The 25,436-nt window shown below is 54.6% G+C and overlaps 13 protein-coding genes across 13 annotated transcripts; 5 read left to right on the top strand and 8 right to left on the bottom strand.

The window, feature by feature from the left end:
* Positions 1-6: 6 nt before the first annotated feature.
* OSTLU_38084 (predicted protein) lies at positions 7-1,329 on the bottom strand (the record flags this gene model as incomplete). Its single annotated transcript, XM_001419845.1, has 1 exon — positions 7-1,329. One exon carries the CDS (start codon positions 1,327-1,329, stop codon positions 7-9), a length of 1,323 nt encoding a protein of 440 aa, XP_001419882.1.
* Positions 1,330-2,340: 1,011 nt separating this feature from the next.
* Positions 2,341-5,562, top strand: OSTLU_25982 (predicted protein; the record flags this gene model as incomplete). Its single annotated transcript, XM_001420021.1, has 1 exon — positions 2,341-5,562. One exon carries the CDS (start codon positions 2,341-2,343, stop codon positions 5,560-5,562), a length of 3,222 nt encoding a protein of 1,073 aa, XP_001420058.1.
* An 18-nt stretch (positions 5,563-5,580) lies between these two features.
* OSTLU_93311 (predicted protein) lies at positions 5,581-6,744 on the bottom strand (the record flags this gene model as incomplete). The annotated part of the gene is made up of 1 exon (XM_001419844.1): positions 5,581-6,744. The coding sequence occupies one exon, from the start codon at positions 6,742-6,744 to the stop codon at positions 5,581-5,583; it is 1,164 nt and encodes a 387-aa protein (XP_001419881.1).
* Positions 6,745-7,141: 397 nt separating this feature from the next.
* OSTLU_16948 (predicted protein) lies at positions 7,142-9,280 on the bottom strand (the record flags this gene model as incomplete). The annotated part of the gene is made up of 1 exon (XM_001419843.1): positions 7,142-9,280. One exon carries the CDS (start codon positions 9,278-9,280, stop codon positions 7,142-7,144), a length of 2,139 nt encoding a protein of 712 aa, XP_001419880.1.
* A 158-nt stretch (positions 9,281-9,438) lies between these two features.
* OSTLU_38141 (predicted protein) lies at positions 9,439-10,560 on the bottom strand (the record flags this gene model as incomplete). The annotated part of the gene is made up of 1 exon (XM_001419842.1): positions 9,439-10,560. The coding sequence occupies one exon, from the start codon at positions 10,558-10,560 to the stop codon at positions 9,439-9,441; it is 1,122 nt and encodes a 373-aa protein (XP_001419879.1).
* A 322-nt stretch (positions 10,561-10,882) lies between these two features.
* OSTLU_16946 (predicted protein) lies at positions 10,883-11,524 on the bottom strand (the record flags this gene model as incomplete). Its single annotated transcript, XM_001419841.1, has 1 exon — positions 10,883-11,524. One exon carries the CDS (start codon positions 11,522-11,524, stop codon positions 10,883-10,885), a length of 642 nt encoding a protein of 213 aa, XP_001419878.1.
* A 541-nt stretch (positions 11,525-12,065) lies between these two features.
* Positions 12,066-13,559, top strand: OSTLU_37953 (predicted protein; the record flags this gene model as incomplete). Its single annotated transcript, XM_001420020.1, has 1 exon — positions 12,066-13,559. One exon carries the CDS (start codon positions 12,066-12,068, stop codon positions 13,557-13,559), a length of 1,494 nt encoding a protein of 497 aa, XP_001420057.1.
* Positions 13,560-13,880: 321 nt separating this feature from the next.
* On the top strand, positions 13,881-16,808 carry OSTLU_16944 (predicted protein; the record flags this gene model as incomplete). The annotated part of the gene is made up of 1 exon (XM_001420019.1): positions 13,881-16,808. The coding sequence occupies one exon, from the start codon at positions 13,881-13,883 to the stop codon at positions 16,806-16,808; it is 2,928 nt and encodes a 975-aa protein (XP_001420056.1).
* Positions 16,809-16,860: 52 nt separating this feature from the next.
* On the bottom strand, positions 16,861-20,203 carry OSTLU_50709 (predicted protein; the record flags this gene model as incomplete). Its single annotated transcript, XM_001419840.1, has 2 exons — positions 16,861-18,055; positions 18,221-20,203. 2 exons carry the CDS (start codon positions 20,201-20,203, stop codon positions 16,871-16,873), a joined length of 3,168 nt encoding a protein of 1,055 aa, XP_001419877.1. The 3' UTR covers positions 16,861-16,870.
* A 193-nt stretch (positions 20,204-20,396) lies between these two features.
* OSTLU_25974 (predicted protein) lies at positions 20,397-20,936 on the bottom strand (the record flags this gene model as incomplete). The annotated part of the gene is made up of 1 exon (XM_001419839.1): positions 20,397-20,936. The coding sequence occupies one exon, from the start codon at positions 20,934-20,936 to the stop codon at positions 20,397-20,399; it is 540 nt and encodes a 179-aa protein (XP_001419876.1).
* A 762-nt stretch (positions 20,937-21,698) lies between these two features.
* OSTLU_25973 (predicted protein) lies at positions 21,699-23,030 on the top strand. Its single transcript, XM_001420018.1, has one exon. The coding sequence runs from the start codon at positions 21,715-21,717 to the stop codon at positions 22,981-22,983; it is 1,269 nt and encodes a 422-aa protein (XP_001420055.1). The 5' UTR covers positions 21,699-21,714; the 3' UTR covers positions 22,984-23,030.
* Positions 23,031-23,277: 247 nt separating this feature from the next.
* Positions 23,278-23,742, bottom strand: OSTLU_94781 (predicted protein; the record flags this gene model as incomplete). The annotated part of the gene is made up of 1 exon (XM_001419838.1): positions 23,278-23,742. The coding sequence occupies one exon, from the start codon at positions 23,740-23,742 to the stop codon at positions 23,278-23,280; it is 465 nt and encodes a 154-aa protein (XP_001419875.1).
* A 229-nt stretch (positions 23,743-23,971) lies between these two features.
* Positions 23,972-25,260, top strand: OSTLU_25096 (predicted protein; the record flags this gene model as incomplete). The annotated part of the gene is made up of 1 exon (XM_001420017.1): positions 23,972-25,260. The coding sequence occupies exon 1, from the start codon at positions 23,986-23,988 to the stop codon at positions 25,258-25,260; it is 1,275 nt and encodes a 424-aa protein (XP_001420054.1). The 5' UTR covers positions 23,972-23,985.
* Between the last annotated feature and the right edge of the window lie 176 nt (positions 25,261-25,436).

Genomic DNA, 25,436 nt, shown 5'->3' with positions numbered 1-25,436 from the left:
AGAGATTTAATCGAACGTGATCTTCGTAGCCTTCACCGACATGTCCACGTCCTTGAAATGCGCGCCATACAACTTACTTTCTTTCTTCTTCACGTGCGTGCCGAACTTAGTGAGTTCTTCTGGAACTTCTGCGCCAGCTTTTCGTAACACGTTGACGAGTTCGCCCGCTCTCGCCTTGTCGTGCAATGTAAAAAATGTGTGAGCCAAGCCCGTTGCACCAGCGCGACCGGTACGACCGATTCTGTGAACATAGTCCTCCGTGGTGAGAGGAAACGTATAATTGATGACATACTCCACCTCTTTAATGTCGAGACCTCGGGCGGCGACGTCGGTGGCAATCAAGATTCGAGACGTGCCTTTCTTGAACGCATCGACCGACTTTTCACGATCATGCTGAGACATGTCGCCGTGAATACACACTGCTGGCCATTCACGGCTAAGTCTTTGGTGCAAATTTGCGCACTCTTTCTTGTACAAACCGAAAATGAGGGTTCGAGGCACCTCTTTGCCTTTGCCCAAATATTGCTTCATGACTCGCGCCAAATGTCTATCCTTGTCCTGCGGCTCGACGACTTCGACGATTTGAGTTATGCTTTGAGAAGCTTTCAAACCTTCGGCACCGATGCGAACCTTGATAGGATTGCACATAAACTCCGAAGCGAGGCTTTGCACACTCTGAGGCCACGTCGCAGAAAACATCACGGTTTGTCGATCGGCGCGCGTGGCGCCGGCGATGGCGCGAATTTCAGGCTCAAAACCCAAATCCAGCATGCGATCGGCCTCATCGAGCACTAACATCGTCACTCTATCAAGTTTAATCACGCCCTCTTCCATGAAATCTCGAAGACGACCCGGTGTCGCGACGATGACCGCGGCTCCGCCGCCCGCCTTCATCTGTGCCTTTTGTTCGTACTTGGGAGCGCCCCCGTACACGCATACGCACCTCACCCCAGAAGCCTCGCCGGCGTCGTCAAACACCTTGGCCGTTTGTTGCGCCAATTCTCGCGTCGGTGCGAGCACTAAACAGATCGGCTGACCGGGCTTGCAGGGTGGTTGCGAGTGAATCTGCGTCAGCGCCGGCATCCCAAACGCGAGCGTCTTCCCGGAACCCGTCGCCGCGATCCCCACCATGTCGTGCCCGCTCATGATGATCGGCCAAGATTGCGCTTGAATCGGTGACGGCGTCTTAAACTGTGCCGTCACTCGCAGCAGCTCCTTCGAAAACCCCGCATCTGCGAATGAAGACACCGGCGCTAAATCCGTCGACAAACCGTCCACCTGCGTCACCGCCAACGCGTCTCGCGCCGCCTGCACCTCGCTCGCCGACATCGACTTCAACGACGCCGGGGCGTCGTAAAACACGCGTTGAAACGTATCACCGGACTGTGCGATCGATCGATCGCCCACCGCCGCCATCCCGAACGTCTGTCCCTCGTCATCGCGCGTCGTCTTTGCCTTTTTCGTCGCCGTGGTGGGTTTCGACGACTCCCGCGCGCCGCCGTCGCGGTTCGCGTCGCGCTCGCGCTTGCCCTTCTTCTCCTTCTTCTCCTTCTTCTCCTTCTTCTCCTTCTTCTTCTCCCTCTTGCCCTCTTTCCCCATCGTCGTCGTCGAGTTGTGCGTCGTCCGCGGCGGCGGCGGCGGGACCGGGGACGCCGAACGAACGAACGAACGAACGACCGAACGAACGACCGAACGACCGAACGACCGAACCGACTGACTGACTGCGCGCGCGAGGACGACTGCGGACGACGCGCGTCGCACAACGCGACGGACGCGACGGACGATGACGCGCGCGAACGCACCGACGAACTCGAGTCGACGATCGCGCGCGCGCCGGACACCGATCGCGAACGCGCGAACGCGCGAGCGATTGGGTCGATTGGATTGATTCGAGAGATTTCGATGGATTCGCCGCGCGAAACTCGTTTCGCGGAGATGTCGACGGAAGCGACGAACGAACGGGACGCGACGACGACGACGACGGCGACGACGGGCGCGACCGATGCGCTCATCGACGCCAGTCGAGCGGTGATGGTGAGCGCGGCGCGAGGACGCGCGGAGGCGCGGTTCGCGGACGAGGCGCGAGACGCCGTGGAGCGCCTACGGAAGACGCACGCGGAAGCACCGAGCGAGCGACGCGCGCTGGAACTGTGCGCGATACCGTGCGTGGAGATACTTCGAGCGAACGTGTCGCGAATGATGGAGGAGTCGAGCGCGCCGAGTGATGTTGAAGCGACGACGGCGCCGAAGGATGTGGCGCGCCGGCGGCGGTTGCTCGAGAGCGCGCTGCGAACGACGGGAGAGGCGATGACGAAAAGCGGGGAAGACTGTACGCGAGAAATGGGATTGAGAATATTCAGTGGGATTGTCGGTGTCTTGTCGTTACCGCGACGAGGCGAGTACGAGACGGTATGCATGGAAGTCTTGGAGGCGACGCGCGCGTTTTGCGCGGCGGCGTCCACAGAGGTGCAAGCAGCATTTCGAGGCGCCTCCGAGATCGCACCTATGCTCGGGTTCACGATTTCTACGCTCCTTGCGATTTCGCACGAAGAAACAAGCGCGGGGTCGCAAGGGAGTAAGCTTCTGCGCTCGAGTGCGTTGAACACGCTCGATTGCTTGATTCGATTTGTCGCCGACGCCGATGCTCTCGCGTTTTTCCTTCCGGGCACGGTGTCTGGGTTGACCAAGGCGTTAGTCGCGGCGAGTGGTGTTCGCCCAAACGTTGGCGCTGGGCCGGGAGGAACTGGCGCAGATGGCGTCGAGTTTGCCCTGAGTTCGATGGCGTCCATTCTGTCGTGCGTTCTGAACGACTCGTTGTACGAATCAGAGCTCGGCGATTCCGCAGAGGGCGAAGGTGCAAATGCGTTGCAAAGCGCACTGGGTTCTCTCGTCGCTCGATCGATAGACGATCAGCTGGAATCGAACGCAAAAAATATGTCGAGGGATATGAACGACGAAAACGCGTCCGTATCCCCTGCGAACGCTGGTAAAGATCTCAAGGTGGTTCGAGATAAAGAATGGCTCTCTCTCGCGAGCTCTCGCGTTGAAGCGGCGCTCTTAGCGACAATTCCACCCTTAGCGAGTCATCAGCGCGCGACCGTGAGACTTGCGACTGGAAAAATGGCGAGTAGCGTCTTAAAACATTGTGCAAAAGTTCTGGGCGCGAAGACGAGGCGTAGAATGATGGAGTGCTTACTCACGCTCGCGGGAGATAGTTGGGCACAAGTCTCGACGCCCATATTGGAAGATTTGAGATCTCTTGACAACCTCGGCTACGTCGTCCGAGCAGACTTGGAGGCAATCATAAAAGACGATTTGTCCAACATAGCAGACACGCTGCGTGATTCTTCCGATAAGGCTGTCGGGCATCTTCAGCGCTTGCTCATCGCTCTGGAATTCGCCGGCGCTCGGCGCTTGAAAGAAACGCTATTCGCCCGTCCGAGCTCGAGAGAACATTTGTGCTCTACCATTGCGGAGTGTCTGCTCATCGAAACATTTTCTTCTCAACGACGAGATGGCAGCGCGCAGATGATAAGTTTAATTGATTTGACCGAAGCCAGCGTGTCGACGGCGCAAGGGTTGCCACGGGCGCCTCCTAGGTTGCAGTACTTCCCCGACGCATCCATGTACAAAAGTTTTGCAAAAATGCTAAGATTACTCGGTCGAGCGGCATCAATCACAAACGAATCTTCACTGGAAACGTATTTTGTGCCAATGGCGCAATACTTTCTCGGCACATTGAGAAATGATGCAGAGCTCGACGCATTGGGCACCGCGGGTGCATGGCAAAGAAACGCGGCAGCCCACCTGATAGCGCTCAATGAAATGCTTTTTGGCGCCATCACTGAATCAGCAGTCGAAAGAGAATATCTTGTTCGCGTCTCCAGTTTGATCGTCGAAGAGTACGTATGCAGCGAGGTGTGGAATCTTGACGCTGCGGAACCGGACAACGCTCTTTTACTACGCGTGTTGATGGAAGGCATGGGGATCATCGGAGAAGGACTCGGCAAAGATCACATACGAACAAGTGCATTTTTGACAAACGTACTTTGTCCATTACTCGATAAGCTCGGTGAAGAATCGCTTGAGGTGCGAGACACCGCAGCGCTTGTTTTGCTCAAGTTGGCTCAAAGCGGAGAATACAATTCAACCGATGATTCACCAATAGCGAGTCTTGTCGTTGCGAACGCAGACTACGTTGTGGATATGCTTTCTCGACAAATGCGGCATTTAGATAAGCACTCACGCGCTCCTCGACTCTTTGCGGCTATTCTGAGGAGGACTGATGCGGCAAAGAGCATGGTGAAGCTTCTCGCAGAGCCGATTCGATTGGCGTTGCGCACATTTTTGATCGTCAATAGAGAAAAAAATGCGGAGCACTCCGAAGATTTTCTGCTCGTAATGAATGAATATTGTTCAGCAGTGTTGCTCGAGGTGCGAGAGATAGAGACACACTCGCGAGGTGTTGTGGCTAGCATACAAAAGTATCACCCGGAGGAGCCAGACAGCGAAGACGAGAACGAGCTGACGGAGGTCTTTGTCGAAGAAATGCGTTCGGTGCTTTCGCAGGACATTGAAACCACCCGGGCTCAGTCCTTGGAGCGCGTTCGTCGCCTTCAGGCCATGGTCGGTTGTGCGATAGACTTGCTGAGATCGGTCAGCGCGCTGCTGGAGTCGCCTTACGCCGGCGTTCGAAGTTTATCTGCAACGGCTTGCTCGTTCGCTCTTGAGAGCCTTTCAGCAGCAGAATCTGCATTGACGCATGATAAATACGTCTTAAAAGTACTCAAAGCTTACGGAGGCAGGAATTCCACGCCTTTTGATGTGGCTTCCCTCTACAAAGATGCCCGTGTACTGCCACACATCCATAACATCTGGCCTCATGCGGTATCATCGCTCAGCGACCGATTTCAAATTTCGATTCAAGCTGAAGCGTACGAAGCGAGTTTGTCGTTACTTCGAACCATGGCTTCGACAAGTGGTGGCGATTTCATCGCCAAACGCATGAACTCGGATCTATGGCCTATACTGTCGCGCGTTTTGCAACAAGGTGTTTGTCACGTTGACAAACGACACCGATCGCTCGAACTTCTTACGCTGGCAGATACCGTCGATGCAAGCTTCATCGCTGAGTCGGAGATTTCATCAGAGCTTACGAGACGCATCCGTATCAAAATATGCGATACTTTAGAATCCATCGCATCGTGCGAAAAATCAAAGCAAGCGCTACACGATTTGCTCGGGGCGGCAGTGCCCGTCGTGGCCAAGCTTGCCATGGAGGACGACGAGGCTTTGCGACTCGTCGCAGCGAACGCAACGCGTGCTTTCGCAAAAGTCAACGGTGATGAAGTTTGGCTATACTCGATGGCAACCGCGGCTCGTGGCTGTCTTTTGGTTGACATTCCCACTCCAGTCTGGAGTGTCGCGCCCGAGGCTGGATCGCAGCGAGTCAGTCTTCCCCCTGTTTCTGCCATCGTGCCTGAGTGTTGCTTTGATGGTGACAGGAAGGAAAGTAGGGAAGCGACTTTCGCGGCAAACATTCTCAAATCATTAGTCTTATAGTTTGTGTAGTTTCGACCTCTAGCTAGTAGCCCGAATGTCACTACGCCGCCGAGGGCCAACGCGCACTCTGGAAACCGGCGTCTCGTGGAGACGGCGGCGACGAGTCACAAAATCACTAAAATCATCGGCTTCGGGTTCGACGGGCTCTAAGTGCACGCAAGTTGAAGGATATCTAATCCCTTGATATAGTCCGTTGTCAAAATACACGTACACCTCGTGAATCGTGCCCCTCCACGGCAAGAAATATTGCGTTGTTGGGGAGCCGTCGAAGAGCGGCGAGGCGTCATAGGTCGCAAATTGACCAATTGCCGGTAATGTGCCATCTCGTGTATCTGGAGTTCCATTACTCGTCTCGTGCATACCTTGAAAGTCAGTTAAAGTGTTCGTGGCGGAAGCAGCCGAGTGCATGCTGTTGCCAATCGTGATCTTCTCGTGCAAGTTCCCGGATACGTTGTGGAACGGGCGAAACAAAAACTGACCCATGACGAACGGATCTGCTATACCCCTTAACTTATCATTGATGTAAATCTTTGTCGTATTCGAAACGCCATCGTACGTGCAGAGCACTTTGAACGCGATCCCGTCGCGCGCAAAAAAACCCTTGCCTGGCACCGAGACGTCGACGATGCGCAAACCACCGCCCAAACTGAGCGGTAAATTATTGTAGGAGTCCATGAACGTTTGCACGCCAAATCGCACTTCACCCGCGTCCGTGACGAAAACAACGAGGGAACCACCGCACTGAGATTGATAGGGCGCACATCCACCGATCGTGGCTATAGTTTGAGCTACTACTCCGGTGCACGGAACACACCACCACCAAGAAATTAATACGCACCACGAGTCGCAAATTGGTAACGCGTCGTACGTCACGAAAGCTTCTACAGAAATACGCACACCAGCGCGACCGTAAAGTCCTGTTTGATCGGTAGAAAAATCAAAGGTCAGCAAAAAGCGCGCGTGTAGGAGCAAATGAAATGTTTTAAAAATTAATTCGAGAAAATAATTCCCACCTGGTAAAGTGTAGGAACACGGCGGTGCTAAACAACGCTCATATCGTCGAACGCGCCCATCTCGCAGCTCAAATGCGCTGCCCGCGTTGTATGTAAAGTCTGCCGTGCGGCAACGCTCGCCAAGGCGCGGTAGAAGCACCGTATCTATCTGTGAAATCAGGACGAACATTGAAAATTAATTAAATATTTCTCAGACCAAAACTAATTATTTTACCACGTAAAGCTCGCCGTTCAGGGCGTGTTGTCCGCTTGCCATGTCCTACTTGAGTTGTCAGAGCTCATAGCGCGATCTCGTGCACAAAATCGGCGTACCGGCGAAATAATTCTTGCATAGTTTTTCCATGAGGTCGTACTGATGAAATTAATTAAATTGATGCACTGATGAATACGATATATTTACCTTGTAAACGACGATTGCGCCAGCACTGGACCCACAACTCGAGGTACGGCTACTAGTGTGCTCGTAGGAGTGCAGCTCTGACCAACGCATCTCTCAAATGCGCCGAAATGGATAATGTTTGCATGCTGGAAAATTTGGAAAAATAATTAAACGAGAAATAATTAAATCAAAGTACTCTCACCGTCGTATACCCCGAGAGCGCGGTCACGAGCTCGTCACCATCCAGTGCGTCCTTTGACAGCCATGGGTCATAAAGTTCGCGTTCAATCTCTTGAAATTCTTCCGTTCTAGGGGCGAGCATGAGCATGATAATATCGTACAGCATCGCTGTGGCGCGGTTTGCGATTTCCTCCTGCGTCGTCATGAGATCGGCAAGTAAGGTAACCCATGCGGAATCCGTCGGTGCAAATACGGTACAGTCACCGTTTCCAAAACCTTGCGTGTCAAACTCGCGCTGGAGGCCGAGAACGCTTGTAAGTTCACGAAAAACACGCAGCGTCGGTGTGCGAAGAATTCTATCGTAAAGAGTCACTCCGAATTCCGCCGTCGGTGGAATGAGCGCCGCATCGATAATAGCGATACCGCCATTCGTCGATGGAATGTCACTTTTGATGAACCGTGCAGAGTTTAAACGTCCTCGAAGCACATGGCGGGGTGTGAAGAACTTTTTCACGCCGCGGCGAGTTGAGAGTACTTTCACTGTCTTAGCGATGGGCGTGCCTTGGAACGTGTTAGCGTAGCTCTTCGCTAAGATTGGATATGCCAAGCGCGTGGCAAACTGCTGTTCCTCGGGACCGAGTCCTAGACGAAATTTGAGTCTTTCAGGGGCTCCTTCGGCGCTTCGAGTACTTATGACGTGGTACGTGACAAATTGTCGCAACAGTGCGTCCCTCTGGAACAAATCTTCGAACGTCCAACCGATGTAATTCAAAGTTAGTCGAATCGCTACATTTGTTGGCGCGAAAACGACGCTGTCAGCAAATATATTCGTTTCGGATGGTGTATCGAGTTCGAGCATCAACTCATGCATTGCGGGCGCTCGTAACAGATCTGTAAACATAGACAGCTCGCTACGCAATGAGAGCTGACGAAATGCTGTCAACATTGGTGGAACTAGCACATCATCGATGATATGGACGATGCCAGTGCATGAAACAATATCTGCGGCGACGACGACGGCGGTGTTATCAAAGCGACTGCTCGTGCTCCCACCAGAAATTCTAACGTATCGCGAACTGACCTTAGATATGTCCACGTCCACTCGCAAAGCTGGAATCTCCACTTGTCCTGGAAAGGCACTCAAAATTGTAGACGCCCCGACGGGGCGTAGCAATTGTCCTGGGACGAGGCTCGTCGACAAGTACGACTTCAAGTCAATACTTTGCTGTGTCGACGTTAGCTGTCCTTCAGTGTAAAGCAGGATACTGAGAAGAAGGGAGTAATCTGAGAAAAGAGCAGATTTTGTGAGCTCAGTTTTGCGAAAGAACCGTCTCCAGGCGCGATTCGATGGTAAGAAATAAGCGCGAAATCCATGATTTGTTCCATCAAAGACACATGTCTGCAAACTTGACCTCCCCACAGTCCCATCGTAGCCATCGTATTCGCTCGATTCGAATATCACGCGCAACGAATCAGTGATTCGAAATGCTTCAGCACTCGTGCTAAGCTCTGGTAATGATTTTGATATCTTCCACACACTGGGAAAAGCGTTTGACTCGACTAATGGTATCAAGAGCTCTGAGGCGAACACGGCACTCAAGCGAGGACACAGAGCGACATCTGTCGCGAATAAATCAGCGATAGTTGTTCCAACATCAGTGAAAATTCGTAATTTGCGAACGTTTATGTCTTGAACGACGTCTACGCGAAGCTTGGGCATACGCATTGACGCGGTAGAGAGCTCGTCTCCGTCTCGAACATCGCGGCTGTTCAATGCTGCTTGCACGATGGATGACTCCAAAATTTCACAGACGAGGACTCTGTCACTTGTTATTTCTTCTAATCCTTTATCCATGACTATCGACGCCCTCTCAAAGGCACTGTCGGGAACGAGAATGAGAGTCTGAGCAGACGCACTACCCAAATTTCGCAGCGTATTCCCGCAATACGACTGCAGACCGACGTCTACGAGTGCGGCAAAGAATACAAAACTCATGTCGGTATCTGTACCTATCCTCATATCGCTCAAAGCATTGAGAAGGGATGCACCTGTGAGGTCGTTGGAACATACACCCACGCTCGCGACGAGAGAACAGAGCAGGGTCACGGAGAAGAGAATTGCACCGACGGCCACCACGCGCGTCATCACCCGAGGAAGGCGCGCACGAGGTATTCAAGATTGCTAATACTTATTTTGGTCATCTGTAGTTGCGGCGAAGTGTGAGGAAGAGCGCGAGGACTACAGGACGTAACTCATGGTTTGATGTGACTCGATGTACACTAGGACGCTACAACTGCTAATGTCTATGACGCGAAGAGGGTCTTGCGATTAGAAATAATATACTCAACGGCATTTTGCGTGATACCCGCCATAGTGACGACGCCTCCGATGACGGAACAGATACCCAGGACGAATGCACCAAACGACGTGCGAGTCTCTTTGAAGTCGACGCGAATCGGCGATATTTCGTAAGTAAAGATGACGCCCGGATCACGGCCGTTGGACGTCCCCATAATTGATCGCTGTGAGCTTGTGAAAGTTTCAGTAACGCTATACTGATGAGTGCTGATGATTTTGTTCTCTCCCAAAGGCTCGAATGTCGTCGACACAACGTTAAGAAAATATTGCTGCACCGCGTTCGGCGGAAGTGAGCGGTGCGTTCCGTCGAGTGGACTCACCAAACCGGGAAAGCTTTCCCCAAATGACAGCCTGTGAATCGTATGCGTTAAATTTAATGCCGTCTGCACGTTTAGCTTGACCATTTGCATCCCCATCATGAGCGAACGTCCCGGCGAAATGGAAAACCGTCCCGGTACCCGATTCACTTCAAGGTAACCCTTCACCTCGCACCCTTCTTGATTCTCGTTTCTAAACGCATGCTCCACGCCCTCTGGAAACACTTCTTGCAATAAACTTTGTAGACCAAACATACCACCGAACGGCTGCACGTGCTCCATGGCATGAGAGTCGGCGGCGTGTGCGGAGTCGGTCTCGTTCATCTTTTGCAGCGCTTGCTCAATCTCCTTGTGTTTGTTTGGCTTTTCTGAAGTAAACGCAGCATCAATCACTTTCCCATGCTTGTCTATCCTCCTCTTTTCGATGTGACCATCGTGCACGTCGTAGTGCTCTTCTCCGGCTTTATCCGAGGTGTCGAGCGTGATGAGATTGCAAGCCAGACTGTGAAAGGTAATATCGACGTCAATCTTCAGTCTTTCCGCGTTGGGCACCGTTTGATGAACACCGAGCGGATTTACTCTCAATTCGCTCACGATTTTCGTCGTCTTGTACGAGAAGAATTCGCCAAAGAACAAAATCAAACACAACGCCGCGCACACCAAAGTAGTGATCACCCCAGACGTCGATTCGCTCACGTAATCCTCCTTTAATTTCGGATTCGCGTCCAACGCTTTGAGTATATTCGTCATACGCTTACTCGGTGTCGAATACTCGTCGTCTTGACCGCCATGACCGACATTTCGACGCGTTAAACCGCCTCGATCAGGCTGATTCATCGCCTCCTAAGACGACTCTTCCCTCTATGGTTCCGCGCTCGTTGTTCGTGCGTCGTGAACGGCGAGACGCGAGGTCGTGTTGACGAACAGATCGCACCGCTCGATAGCTCGAACGGTTCGTCGTCTGCTCGCGCGCTTGGTCGTCCGAGTTGTGAGGCGGTTGGTGGCGCGTCTCGAGCGTCGTCGCTGGTTACAAGTTAATATGAAATCAATTCCGAGGTGATTAAATCGGCGCTCATTCCGTCAATTGGACGGCGGCGATGGATGGGATTTTTTCGCGTAATTTTTGCGTCACCGCGACGCGCACCGTCATCACCTTGGCCGCCGGTCCCGTCAGGCGCACCTTGACGATGGGTTCTTCGATGTCGATGAGTTCGAGTTCTCCCCCGCCCGTGCCGGCGAGGTACGGTCGGATCTCGTCTAACGTTGCCTCCACGTTTTCTTCGTTCAGGTCCAATCCCTCGAGCTTTTCCTCCACCTGTATGACTTCCATGATGTCTGGAATCTTTTCCAACAAGCGCTTCTCTATCCCCATGCGCATGGTCACCGTGCTCGACGGGCACGATCCGCACGCGCCCTTGAGCTTCAGCTTCACCGACAGTCCGTCGATTTCGACGAGTTCGACGTCACCACCGTCCGCGATCAAGTACGGTCGCACTTCGTCCAGCACGCTCTCGATGTTATCCGCGGTGAGTTCCAAAGTATCCGTGAGCGAGCCCTCGGACGCGGCGCGCGCTTCGACGGCGCGTCGCGACGACGCGCGCGCGCGCGTCGAACGACGCGACGACGACGACGACGACGCGCGTCTTCGTCGATGTTGTCGGGACGCATTCGTCACGCTCGTCGACGCTTTCGTGGACGAGAACGCGCGCGACATCGTCGTGGGTCACCGCAATCAGTCGTCGCGCTGTGCGGTGCGGGGCGAGGCGGGGCGGGGGGCCGGGTCTCCGTCGCCTCGTGAAGGACCCGCCGTGTGCCCCGCGGCAGACGCCGACGCGCCGTCGACGCGATCGCTCGATTTCCTCACCGCGGTCGTCCGTTCGCGGTCGTCGTCCCGAGCGCGTCGTCGCGGGGCGTCGTCGAGGATGATGCGACTCGCCTCGCAGCAAGGGTCGTCGTTGGTGACGCGCATGGGGATGCGACGGGCGACGACGAACACGAACAGAACGATGCAGGGACGCGCGAGAATACCGACGACGACGACGACGACGACGACGACGACGACGAACGCGAGAAGAGGGCTCGTCGTCACCGCGTCCACGCCATCGCGGACGAACGCCGGACGAAGACACGGGACGCCGCTCGTGCGCGTCGACGCGCCGACGAGAGGGGTGTATGGGAAGAGCGTCACCGCGAGCGAGGACGTGGAGACGTCAAACGAAGGACGAGATCTTTCCAGGCTTTGGCTCACGAACACGATGACGCGAAAGAAGGAGATTTTTACGCCGCGAGACCCGGCGGGGAAAAAGGTGCAAATGTACGTGTGCGGCGTCACGGTGTACGACTATTCACACATCGGTCACGCGCGCGTGTACGTCGCGTTCGACGTATTATATCGACAATTGATGCGTTTAGGGTACGACGTGACGTATTGCCGAAATTTCACCGACATTGACGACAAGATTATCAAGCGCTCAAATGAGAGCGGGGAGACGTGCGAGGCGCTCACGGATAAATTCATAGAGGCATTCCACGAAGACATGGCGGCGCTCGGATGCCTGCGTCCGACGCTCGAGCCTCGTGCGACGGAGTGTGTGGATGACATCATCGCGTTCATCGAGCGTTTAATCGCCAAAGGTAACGCGTACGAGACGGAAGGGGACGTCTACTTTTCCGTCGACACCTTGCCCGCATACGGGGCGTTGTCAGGGAGAAATCAAGAAGACAATCGCGCGGGTGAGCGCGTGGCCGTGGACGGGCGCAAGAAAAATCCAGCCGACTTTGCGCTATGGAAGACTGCAAAACCGGGTGAGCCAACGTGGACGAGTCCGTGGGGCGAGGGACGACCGGGCTGGCACATTGAGTGCAGCGCAATGATTGAAAAAATGCTAGGACCGACGATTGATATCCACGGTGGAGGCCAAGACTTAGTTTTTCCGCATCACGAAAACGAGCTGGCGCAGTCTTCGGCGGCGTGCGGTTGTGGAGCGCACGCGGATGAGAATCCGTTTGTGCGTTACTGGGTGCATAACGGCTTCGTCAAGGTGGATTCTGAGAAGATGTCCAAGTCGCTCGGCAACTTTTTCACTATTCGCGAAGTGTTGGACAAGTACCATCCGTTCGTGCTACGTTTCATGCTTCTTGGCGCGCACTACAGAGCGCCCATCAACTACACACAGCGCGCGCTGGAGGAGGCTTCCGATCGCGTTTACTATTTGTACCAAACAGTTCACGATGTACGAGCAATTCTTCGCGATGCCGCGGCGGAAGAGCCAGCTAAAAAGCCGGTACCGCTCGTTGCGGATGCGCTGAAGCTCGCGAGTGAGGCTGAGAAGCAAGTGTCCGAGGCTTTGAATGACGACATGAACACGCCCGGAGTGATCGCGACGCTCTCCGCGCCGCTCAAATCAATGAATGATTTCATGACCACCAAGGCTGGAAAGAAAGCAGTCGGTCGTGTTGGGGCGCTTCAGTCGTTGTTGAGCACTGTCGAGGGTTTAATGGAGGCGGTTGGCATGCCCAAGGATGAAGAAAACGTCATTCTTGCGGAGCTTCGCGCGCGCGCGTTGCACCGCGCGGGCTTGACTGAGGACGATCTCTTAGCTAAAATAGAAGAACGCAATAAGGCGCGCGATGCGAAAGACTTTGCGGAGTCCGACCGCTTACGCGACGAACTTTCCGCGCGCGGCGTTGGTCTCATGGACGGTTCTGCGGTGCCGTGGCGTCCAGTTCCAGTCATCGACGCGACGTAGACTGCCGTCGTCGCGCGGCAATATCCATGCTTCGCTTCAACGCATTGATTGCTTTTTGTGCTAATATAATCATTATTTGCCACGATCGTAACGTGTATCGATTCATTCGCGTGTGTCGATGTTTTTTAGTTCGCGCGTGTCGACCAAACGAGCGCCGTCGGCGTCGCCGGGCGCGCGCGTTGGGGTTTAGGAAAGCCGCCGGCGGCGGTGCGAAATGTGCCTCGTCTGGTGTGCCTCGACACACGGCGACTTCGACGAGGCGAGCGCGAGGGTTGGTTCGTAAACTCGACGGGAGTTCTCGAGCGTCGCCATCTTCGCGACATGGCGAAGAAGAAGCGCCCGTCCAATCCCGGCGGCAGCGGGTCGAAGCGAAAGTTTTTCCGCGCCGATGGCGACGCGAGCGGTCCCAGCCCGAGCGGTGTGACGGTGAAGAGCGCGTTCGAGACTGTCAGCCATCGACGAAAATTCGACATTCTCGGTCGCAAGGTGAAGGGCGAGCGAGGTAACGTGCTGCAAGCGCGCACGGAGGCTATTGAAAAACGTCGGCGCACGCTGCTCGTGGAACACGAAGCGAACGGCAAGGCGAACGCATTCTTGGACCGACGATTCGGTGAACACGACAGTGGCTTAAGCGTCGAAGAGAAAAATATTGGAAGATTGGCCAAGGCGCGGTTGCGTCAGTATAAGAAATCCAAAGCCTTCGCCCTGAATGAAGACGATGACGACGACGGCTTTAAAACGCTCACGCATTTGGGACAGCCGCTCGGGGAGAGAGATTTAACCGCGAAACCGTCGCACGGGGACGAGGAAGACGATGAAAATCTAGACGACGAAATCACGCGTAATTTCCATTTCGGTGGAGGCGAATTTGAACCAACTTTGAAGCGAGGCGATGGGGAGCACGATGTGGATGCGCCGGAACGCCGAAAGAGCAAAAAGGATGTGATGGAGGAACTCATAGCCAAGAGTAAGTTCTACAAAGCTGAGAAGCAGAAGCAGCGAGATGACGATGGAGATATGTTGGATAAGTTGGACTCCGATTTTAAGGCGATAAGTCAAGGTGGACTATTGTCGAGCGCGTTGAGAAAAGCTGTCGGGCACATGAAGCCGACCGCCGCGAAGGCTGCACAAACCAAGGCTCCCGAGCAGAAGGATGAATACGACACGTGGGCCCGAACTTTAGCGTTCGAAAGACGTGGTCAGGCGGGTGATAGAGCAAAGACGCAGGAAGAAGTTGAGGCGCAAGCAAAGCTCGCGCTAGAGCAAGCCGAACGCAAGAGGTTGAAGCGCATGCGCGACGTCGGCTCTGACGATGAAAGTTCCGACGACGACGGCCCTCAGGGAGGATACGCCGCTCGAAGGCGCAAGGTGAAAAAGGGTGACATCGACGAAACAGACGACGCATTACACGGCAATAATCGCAAGCAGCATGAAGGAGGTGAAGATTTGGACGAGAATTTTCAGCTCGAAAGTGATGACGATGGAGAGAACGAGGACGAGGGTTCCGAAGAGGATGTGTCGGACGACGAATCTGAATCAGAAGATGACGACGCGCTCGATGACGCAGCGCGTCTGCGCAAGTCACTCAAGTCTGAGCTAAAAAATGTCGATACAGAATTAGATCAAGGTAAGAATCGACTTCGAAAGTTGGGTATTCTTCAAGATGGCGTCGAGGCTGAGGATTCGGAGGACGATGAGGACGACGACGATGAGGATGAAGACGACGACGATGAGGGCAGCGACGATTCTCAGGAAGTAGAAGATGCACATGCAGATGTTTTGCGAGAGATTGAAGACGAGGAAGACGTTGAAAAAGAAGATGCGTCGAACACAGCGCGCAAATCTTCCCAAAAGGAAGCGTCCACGGCGAAAGAGAAGAAGTTTTCTACGCCGACGAGAACGGACATCCCCTTCACTTTCCCCATGCCAGAGAGCGCCGAAGATCTTAATTCTATATTAGGTGATCATAACGCTGAAGATGCGTTTACGATCATCACGCGAATCCGGGCCTGCAACGCGCCCACGCTCGCGGCGGAGAATAGAAAGCGAATCCAGACTTTGCTCGGTCTTCTGTTACAACGGTTTGAGATTTTAGCCGGTCAAGCGCCGTTGCCGGTAGATCATTTGGACGTTCTATCGAAACACATTGTAGACTTGAGTACACAAGTTCCATTTTTCGCTGCAACCGCAGCCAAGGCCCGCGTAGAAAAGATGAGCACTCGGCTTCGTCAGGCGCTGCGTGCCGGGGAGACGGGATGGCCGCCTTCTCGTACGGTTCTGCTCCTTTCTTTATTCGCCGCCATCTTTCCTACGACGGATAAGTCACACCCAGTTATGACTTCGGCGACACTTTATATTGGAAACTTACTCGCGCATTGCGCGATCAGATCAGTGAGAGATGCAGCTTTGGCGGTCATCCTTTCTACAATGGCAAGCGTTTATTCGACTGGCGCCGAAAGGATATTTCCTGAAGCCCTCACTCTCATGAATGCTTTGATTCATTGCGCATCGCGATCAAAGACCAATTGGGCGGCGGGTTTGTCAACACACCTAGTCGAACAAGTTGGCGGACCCTGGTTATCTTCAGCGCTTACGTCTGCGATGGAACCCATGACGTTGCCAGAAATGTTGGATGGCATTTACGCCGAAAAACTCGAAGAGAAGAAGTTATCGGCCGCAACACTAAGGGCTGCTCTTTCTTGCTTAAGGCAACTATCTAAACCAGTGATAAAGACTGCGTCAGCGTCTGAGATTCTCTCACCTGTTCGTGATTCCGTGAAGGCGCTTAGAAAATCGTTGAAAAAGTCGAACGGTGGTTTAGCAGAGTTGTGCGACGAGCTCGTCAAGGAGTTAGACGACGCTCTCGTGGGCGCGGTCAAAACGCCTTTGGCGTACCACACCAAGACGGCGGAGGCAATCAAAACGTTCAATCCCATGTACGAGGAAGACGGCTATCAAAAAGGTCGGGACTACGATCCGAATCGCGAACGAGCCGAGGCAAGAAAGCTCAAGAAGCAAGTCAAACAAGAAACTCGCGGCGCCATGCGCGAATTGCGCAAGGACAATCGATTTATGGCAGATGCTCGTTCGAAGGAACAGTTCCAAGCCGCGGAAGAACGCGGGGCTCGCCAGAAAGACATTTTATCATTCTTGGAAAAGCAAGAAGCCGATTTCAAATCTGGAGGACAAGGTGGCCAAATTGTCAAGAACAAACGCCGCGTGTCGAAAGGCTCGAGACGAGCCTTCTAGAGGAAACAGTTGTAACATCACTATGTCATGGATTCAAAAGTGCTAAGAAACAATGATAATGATCAAGAAAGATCACTAATCGGAGGTCTATTGACGACATCGTTCGCCTTCTTTGCAGTCGCTTTGAGACTCTCCGGTAGATGTGCGGTGCGCGGAATTTGCGCAAGAAGTTCTGCAGTTCGTCGAAACAATCTAGCGATGTCTCCCTCATCTAAGGAAGTATCACGGCGTATCTGGTCCCACGACGTTCCCGATGCCCATGACTCTACCAACGCCGCGATCTCGAAACTCAAGCTCAGAGGCATGTCGATTCGAGAAGATTGTTGCAAGTACTGAAGGTCGCCCATCTCCGGTTCGAGCTCTTCAAGCACTTCGACGAGGTGTTGCGAAGCGCCGTAGTAGCATGTAGCCGGACGGTTGTCCATACAGAGCGCCCCTGCAAAACCTGCAAGAGTCGCGGCGTCCAAATTCTCGATACTCGGCGAAGACATAGCCATGCCAAGCCATAATTCATTTTCCCCTCTCAAGTCAGCACAGGTCTCACCAAACTCCAACAATTTTAGGGTGTCTCTCTCGATCGCGCCGCACTCGACAAGAATATCGACAACTCTCAAGAAATCGTCCCAGCCCGCGGCAGAATACTCTTTGATACGTTTTTCAATTCCATCACGTTTTTCTTTTAGCTTTTTCAGTTTCGTCTCCGCCCGCTTTTGCTGCTTCGCAGCGCGGCGCAAGGTGGCGATGTTTTTCAAGCCGTTTATCTCCTCGCGCGTCTTTTGAATCTGTAACTTCTGCGCGTCGATAAATTCCATCGAATCCGACGATTCGACGATCATTTCAAAGTCGTTCAAGTTAGTTGGTATCCCATTAGCGACCAACTTGGTCTTTTTAGACACATCCGCCTTCCACAAACCTCCGCCGCTCGCGCGGATCCATCGAAGACTGCTCGAAGCCGGCGGCACGCCGATGTCGCCAAAACTTTCCAAGCGCACCGCATCGGCGCCGAGGCTTATAGATTTTACTCGATCGGAGTACAAACGGTACCAGACACCATCATTTCCTAGGGCGGTGAATTCGCCCATCGGATATGGCTTACCGATTGTGCTCGCAGTCGCCGCAATTTTCATCGCCGGAACAGCCTCGACGATTGCGGCGGTGATGAGACCTCTGGGGAACTTACCGTCGTCGTCGTCAAAAGACTGCAAAAAATCATCGTTTTGACTTTCATCGTCGGAATCGCCGAATAACTCGTCCAAACCGGGAGCATCGTCGCCACCAATATCTTGCAATCTCCATTCGCCCGCAAAGTCTTGACCCTCCATCTTCAAAGAATCATCTTCAAATAGAGCGATCGTAGCCGATCGTCGTTCTTTGCGCCGTTTGAGAACGTTGTCACCAATATCAATCGTAACGATGACTGGAGCACCCGTCTGTTCGAGCTCGAACTGTAGTTGATCCCGCGTTTCAATTGCCCGCATTTCAGCTAATTGCCGAATCAAGATTTTTAGCAAGCGCTTTTCTTCATGTAGCCGTTCATCCAGCTTCACGAAACGTCTCCACTCCGCGGCTTCTTCATCATCATCGAGTGTCTCCATCTCGCTCACCAGTTTTCTGATCTGATCATTGACACGAAGAAGTTCGCGCTCGCGCATCGAACGCGCCTTACCACCAAGGTAGTTGCCAAAACTTCTCTCCACGATTCCCTTGACTTGATCGAGCGTTCTACCTTGGAGTAAATTCAAAACCATACCGTAAGAAATAGAAAATTGCGACTTCAAGTTTTCAGGTGGCGCAAGAACGAGCTCGAAAGCTTCGTCCGGGCCCTCAAATGGTGACTGACAGCACACGACGTGGCCAACGGTGTCAAACCCACGACGGCCCGCTCGACCAGCCATTTGCATGAACTCATTGGAAGTTAGTAGTCGTGGACCTTGATCATCTCGCTTGGAAAGCGCACTTAACACGGAACATCGTGCCGGCATGTTCACTCCTGCGGCGAGTGTTTCCGTAGCGAAAACCACCTTGATTAGTCCTCGCTGAAACAATTTCTCTACTAGACCTTTCCACGCTGGAAGCAACCCGGCGTGATGTGACGCTATGCCACGTCTTAGAGGCTCAACCATGCTTGCTCGCACAGCAGATTTGTTCTTCTCCGAAAATTCTTTCAACGCATCATCAATCTCTCGCCGTTCCTTGCTCGTCACGAGATTTCCGCCGGCCTGCACGAGATAATCGACAGATTGGTCGCAACCTTTACGACTAAAAATAAACCACACGGCGGGAATCATATCGCTCGCGATGAGCTGCTGTACCGTGGTTTCGACGTGAGGCACGAAGCGCCTTCTGAGAACGCGCTCAGACTCTTTCGCGCCTCTTTGCGCATCCGGTGCCCAATCGTTGTTACCGTACGATCCTTGTTGAAGACCTTCGCGCGTAAAAGGTCGTAGATCGTGGTGAATTTTCGTGGATTTGAAATTCATCAAAGGTCCCAACCCTGGATACATGCGCGACGGCTTCATGCTGTATTGCCAAGTGAGGGGAACAGGTCTGTAACTTGACACGACGGTTTCGCATTCGCCGTGAACTTCCTCAATCCAGCCCGACAAATCCTCTGGATTACCGACTGTCGCGGACAGACACAAAAGTTGAATGCGAGAAGGACAGTAAATAATTGTTTCTTCCCACACTGTTCCTCGGGATCTATCTGCGAGATAGTGCACCTCATCGAGAACGATGATACTCACGTCGGCGAGTCGCTCGTCGTCGCGGCCACCTGCAGCGCTTGAATAGAGCATATTCCTCAAAATTTCTGTCGTCATAATCATGACGTCAGCATCGCCGTTGATGTCCACATCACCAGTCTTTAACCCACACCGTCTTTTACCGAAAATCTTTTGAAACTCTCTGAGCTTTTGATTCGATAACGCCTTCAACGGCGTCGTGTATATCGCCTTTTCTCCGCGCGCCAGCGCAGTTAAAATCGCCGTCTCACCGACTAAAGTTTTCCCGCTCCCCGTCGGCGCTGACACCACGACCGATGACCCGCGTAGCAATAATTCAGTGGCTTCGACTTGAAATCCATCTAATTCGTACGGGTAAAACTGTTCTATGTCATGCACGTTCACCGGCGACGTGGAAGCTTTGTTTAAAAGAGCCTCCAACCGGTCCGACGTAGACGTCACCGTGACGTCGACTTCTTCATCGTCTTCATCCACACTCGGTTCTACAGACGTCCCACTCGCTCGAACGCGAGCGTTTACCGCTTCATCGCGGCGCGCGCGCGATGGAGCGCGACGAAACGAGAGGAGGCGACGACGCTCCCCGGTGGCGTCGCTCCCGTTCGCGTTCACGCCACGAAACGACGTACGCAACGGCGCGACGCTCGCGACGGGCATGCCGACGACGTGGACGACTTCGAACGCCTTTTCTGTGTGCTTTGCTCGACGACGAGCGACCGCACGCGGTGCGAGCGCGTCGCTGTGTCGTTTCGAACATTTTTCTCGGCTGGAGTGGCCCGAGTCGGTTGGCGTCAGAGAGGACTATCACGCGCTACGTCTTACTACACAATGTACTTTCTAGAGAGAGCAGTCAAGGCCCTTGCAATTTGATGATCAAGCAAAGCATGAGCACGCACACGACGAGGACGAGAGCGACGATGGAATACTGCCGACAGTTGGAGCCTCGTCGCATCATTCGCTTCACCGCGCGCGAGGCCAAGTGCAAACGACCGCGCGTATCTTCGACGTCGTCCTCTAAACCGTCTAAAAGCTTGGCGTGGAGATCGAGCTCGTCATTCACCGCGAGTGAGATGTCTTTCGTTCGCTCCGCCGCCACGGATAAGTCGTCCAACGCCTCGTCCTGTTCGTCGAGCATTTCTCGTTGAAGCAGTAAAACTTCTTGCGGCGAACGCACCGCGCGCTCCTCGTCGTAATTCGACGAAGACGCGCGATCGCGACGCCTAGCGCCGTCGTCATTGTCGTCGTTGTTTTTCTTCTGCTGCGTCTTTTTCTTTCCTTTCGCCACGAGTCTCGCCGCCTCCTCCGCGCGCGTCTGCAATTCTCTGAGCGCGTCTTGTCTTCTCTCAACCTCGCTCGTCGTCGCCGTCACCGTTCGATCGCGCGCGATCATCTCTTCTAACGCGCGTAGTTTTGTTTTCAACCCGCTCACGCTTCTTCGCGCCTCGAGCGTGCGCTTCGACCACGCTCCATCGTCGTCGCCTTCGGCATCAGCCTCGCGTCGTCGCAGCGCGTCTTCGCACTCGTTCGCCGACGCGCGGGCGTCTTCGAGGGCGACGGTCCATCTATCGCGCGTCGTCGACGTCTCTGGGCGCATCTCGCGGGACCCGGGCCTCGCGCGCGTCGGAGTGCGCGCGCGAATCCGTCGAGTCGTGTCGTCGTGTCCGTCGCCGCGGTCTGCGGTGGCGCGCTCGAGCCGTGGCGCGCTGCGACGTCACGCGCGGGTGCGCGTCACTGGCGAACGCGGGCGTCGCGACGGACGCGCGACGGACGACGCGCGACGCGCGACGCGCGCGCAGGTGACGGTGACGATGCGCGCCGCTCGCGTCGTCGTCTCCGAGCGACGTCGACGTCGTCGTCGCGCGTCGTCGTCGAGCGCGTCGTCGAACGCGACGGCCCGCGCCGGGGCAATCTTCTTCGCGTGTTGGGCGCTCGCGAGCGGGACGTGCGAGGCGTTGATCACGAACGTCGGCGTGCGATTAGACTCGACCGCGACCGCGACGGCGAGCGCGGAGATCTCGACGTTCGGGTTCGCCAAAGGTGGGACCTTGGACGTCACCGCGCACGAAATCACGCCCGCGAGCGCCAAGGTGTGGGCGGTGTCGTGTCCGAAGGGCGAGCTACAAGCGCCCTTGGACGCGGGAGGACTGGGCTCTCAGACGTGTGCGGCCATGATAGCGGCGGATTACGTGGCCACGCGTGGGTGTCAAGCCGCGCTACTGTCGAACCAACAAACGGTGAGGATCACGAAGACGCAAAAGTCTCGCGAAGTCACGATTGTGGTGCTGTGCGACGCCAACGCGCAGGTGGATTTCTCGGGGACGTTCGTGAAGTTGAATCCGAAGAGTGGGCACGTGGGGTTTGAATACGCACCAGCGGCGCGGATGTTTGCGGGATTTATCATCATTTGGGTCATCGTGTTCGCCGTCAAAGGGGCGTACTTTTGGAAGAGACGAGACGCGTTGACGTGGCTTCACGTCTTGCTGCTGGCGCCAGTCGTGACGCGTCTGGTGTGGCTCATCGCGGCAAACAGGTTTTGGATAAACGCCGAGAACACGGGTGCAGGATTACCGCTGTCGAAATCGAATTTTGACGCTCCCACGGGCGGGGGCACGGAGGCGCTCATGTTCATAGGCTGTCTCTCCTTGAATCAGTCGACGTTTTTCTGCACCTGGATAATCGTCTCCTACGGTTGGCTCATCACGCGGCGTCGAATGGAGTCATGGGAAGTGTTCGTGACGAACACCTTTTTCTTTGGAATGTTTGGGGTAAATATTTTGTGTCGAACGATGTTTTCATCGCTCGTTTTGATTGGGTTTTATCTAGCATACCCGGGATTGCTCGCCACGACGGTGGCGAACGCGACTAGAAATCTTAAATCGCTGCGGCTGCAACATTTGATGATCTCGCACTCGCAAAATCCGGGAGATGCACACGTCGTGGAGGCAAAAGAGCTTATATTTAGGCGCATGCAAGGACTGGTCTTCTGGTACGTCGCTGCGAAAATTACCTCATCCGTGACAGAACTCTTCCTCGAAGACGACGCGTGGGTTCGCTACCTGCTCGGTGAACTCATAGACTTTGGCGCCGCAATCACGTTGACGCACATACTTCGCCCGAGAACGCAAGCGAATCCGTTTAACACGCACTTCGTCCGCGATTGGGAAGCCATGTTCGAGGGTACCATGAACTCCATCGCCGATCGCATAGCAACGCTTGGTTTGAGTCCAAACGAAATCCCGAGGCCTGAATTTTACGTCGCCTATGTCGGCGGTCGTCGAGAGCGCATCGTCGACGGCGACGTCGTCATCGATATCTCGGATGACGAGTGGGATAGTGGAGTTGGATGTTTCCACCTGATTCTTGTCGAGAATCCGTGCACGCCAGAGACTGTACTTCAACATTTGGCGATAGCGTCGCCGGATCGAGAGTTGACGTGACGCGTCCCCAGGTTTTTCTTCTCTCCATCAATCGTTGTAGCATAGCCGTATTGCGAGAATAGCAAGTAGCAAGTAGTCAAGATATCGCGTGGAATGCACGGTGGCGTCGAAGTTCATGTTTTACATCGTATACAAACCATACACCTGTCGCGGTTCGCGAAGCGTAATCGGCCAATGAGCTGATTTAAGTTCAATCTTTCGCTCGTCAGCGTCACGTCACCTCGCATGGAATTAAGTCTCCTCCTCCTCATCGTTTCACGGCGCCACGACGTCGCTCGTCGTGGCTTACCGCCCTCATCCGCCACCTCCCGGCCTCGGTCGCCCAGTGGGCCGATATCCTCGCGAAGCGCCGCCGCCCATTAAAGGATTCCACTCCGGCCTCGATGGTCCACTATCACCCAGTTTTCTGCCCTTACCGTTCGCCGTCAACCCCAATCGCGCAGCCTTGGCGTCGATTTCGGCCAATTTTGCCTCCAACGCCGCCGCGCGGTCCAATTCCGCCTTTCCTCCTTTGGTTTCGCTCGCCGCGCGTCTCAACTCTTCCTCTCGCTTCTCCAACGCGCGCTGTCGGTTTCTTTGATACCGCTCCAATCGCTCTCGATCGTTCATCGCTCGACTGTCTAGACGATCGCTCACGCTTTTGGCGAGTTTCGGGTACGTGAGCGCGATGACGAGCGTCACGCACGCGACAAAGGCGTGAAAGTTGATGCCGAGCGCATTCTCGACGACGCTCGCGACGCGCGCGTACGCCGTCCACATCGCGAACGACGCGCGTCGCGATGGTAATCTTCGAGCGAATCGTCGACGCGCGTCTCGCGGTGCCGCGATGCACGACGAACCGCTTCGATCCGAGGACTGACGACGACGACGTGGACGACGGTCAGCGGACGGGTGGTTGCCGCGCCAATTGGGGTGCGTTGGAACGCGACCCTTCGCATCACATCGAGACGCGTCCGCGCGCGCGCGTGCGCGGTGCCGTCGTCGGTCGTGAAGCGATTCACGATGGTGACGAACGCGTCCGCGTCGACGTCGACGTCCACGTTCGGCACCGCGCGCGTGTTCGCCTTGGCCGTCTTCTTCGTCGTCATCGCGCGTCGACCGCGGCAAACTTGTCGCCAGTTGGCGCTCGTCGTGCGACTGACGATACGGCTGTCGAGATATTCAACCATCGCGTGGGTGTTCAAGCTCATGGGATTGATCGTGTACGCCGCGGTGTTGTCACCCGCCTTCGTGCGCGTCGCGTGGACGTACTTGACCGACGCCAACATCGAACGCGGCGTCGCGTACGGAACCGCGGGGAGAAACGCGCTGGATTTATACTTTCCGAACGATGGCGGAGCGCGAGGACGACGACGGAGGAAACGCGCGATCGGGCGAAGCGAGAGAGATAAAACGCAAGATGACGACGATTGGAGCGAAGATGAACGGAAACCGGTGGTGATCTTCGTGACGGGTGGAATGTGGATTATCGGTTACAAGGCGTGGGGCGCCCTCCTGGCGCAGCGTTTGGCGCGACGAGGGGTGATTGTGGCGTCCTTAGATTATAGAAACTTCCCACAAGGTACGGTTGGAGACATGATCGCAGACGTGGGAAACGGTATAGGCTGGGTTCTCGAGCGCTTAGAGGCGCTGGGAGGGGATAAGAGACGCGTCGTCATCGTCGGACAATCCGCGGGGGCGCACATCTCGGCGACGGCGTTGTTGCGACAAACGGAGTGGACGTCGCGGTCGCAACGCGACGGCGGTGTCGCCGGGCCGTGCTCGTGGTCGCCTGCAGCGATTTCGAAATTCATAGGAATATCCGGCGTGTACGCCCCGGACGACGAGGCGCTCATCGAGCACGTCCATCGTCAAGGCCTGTACAAGAACGTGTTTTGGTCAATCATGGAGGCTGGATTTTCAGGCGCACGCGCTGCGGAGGCTCTTCCTCGCGCGTCGCCGGTTTCAATCTTACGCGAGTACGACGTGAGACAAAACGTGAGAATCATACCGCCCGTCATGCTCTGTCACGGTGAGGCGGACACGTCGGCGCCGCCAGAGCAATCAAAGATGTTTGCTCGCGCGTTGAAAAATGTTGGCATCGCGGTGGACGAGCGCTACTACCCGGACAAGACGCACACCGACCCTTTCGTCACTGATCCGATCCTTGGTCGAGATATCTTGCTCGATGATATCACGAACTGCATTTTTGGTCGACGTTTGCAGGATACGTTCGACGAAAAGCCTCTGATTCCCCGAATCTTTGTTGCGGTGGCGCGAAAGTTTGTTCCGTTTTAGAATTTAGCGAATTATCACTTCGCTTCAGTTACATCGACTATGAATTCCATCGAACGATTTACGATCCCACTCGTCGCGTCCCAACCCTCGCGGCTACAAATCGTTTGCACACCTGTGCGCGATAAATGGATGCCTCAGCACTCGCGTCGCTAAAATCAACAACCACGTCGCTTTCG

The sequence above is a fragment of the Ostreococcus lucimarinus genome, chromosome 10, assembly GCF_000092065.1.
Source record: "Ostreococcus lucimarinus CCE9901 chromosome 10, complete sequence".
In the NCBI taxonomy this organism is placed as follows: domain Eukaryota; kingdom Viridiplantae; phylum Chlorophyta; class Mamiellophyceae; order Mamiellales; family Bathycoccaceae; genus Ostreococcus; species Ostreococcus sp. 'lucimarinus'.
This window is presented reverse-complemented; position numbering and strand designations above follow the sequence as displayed.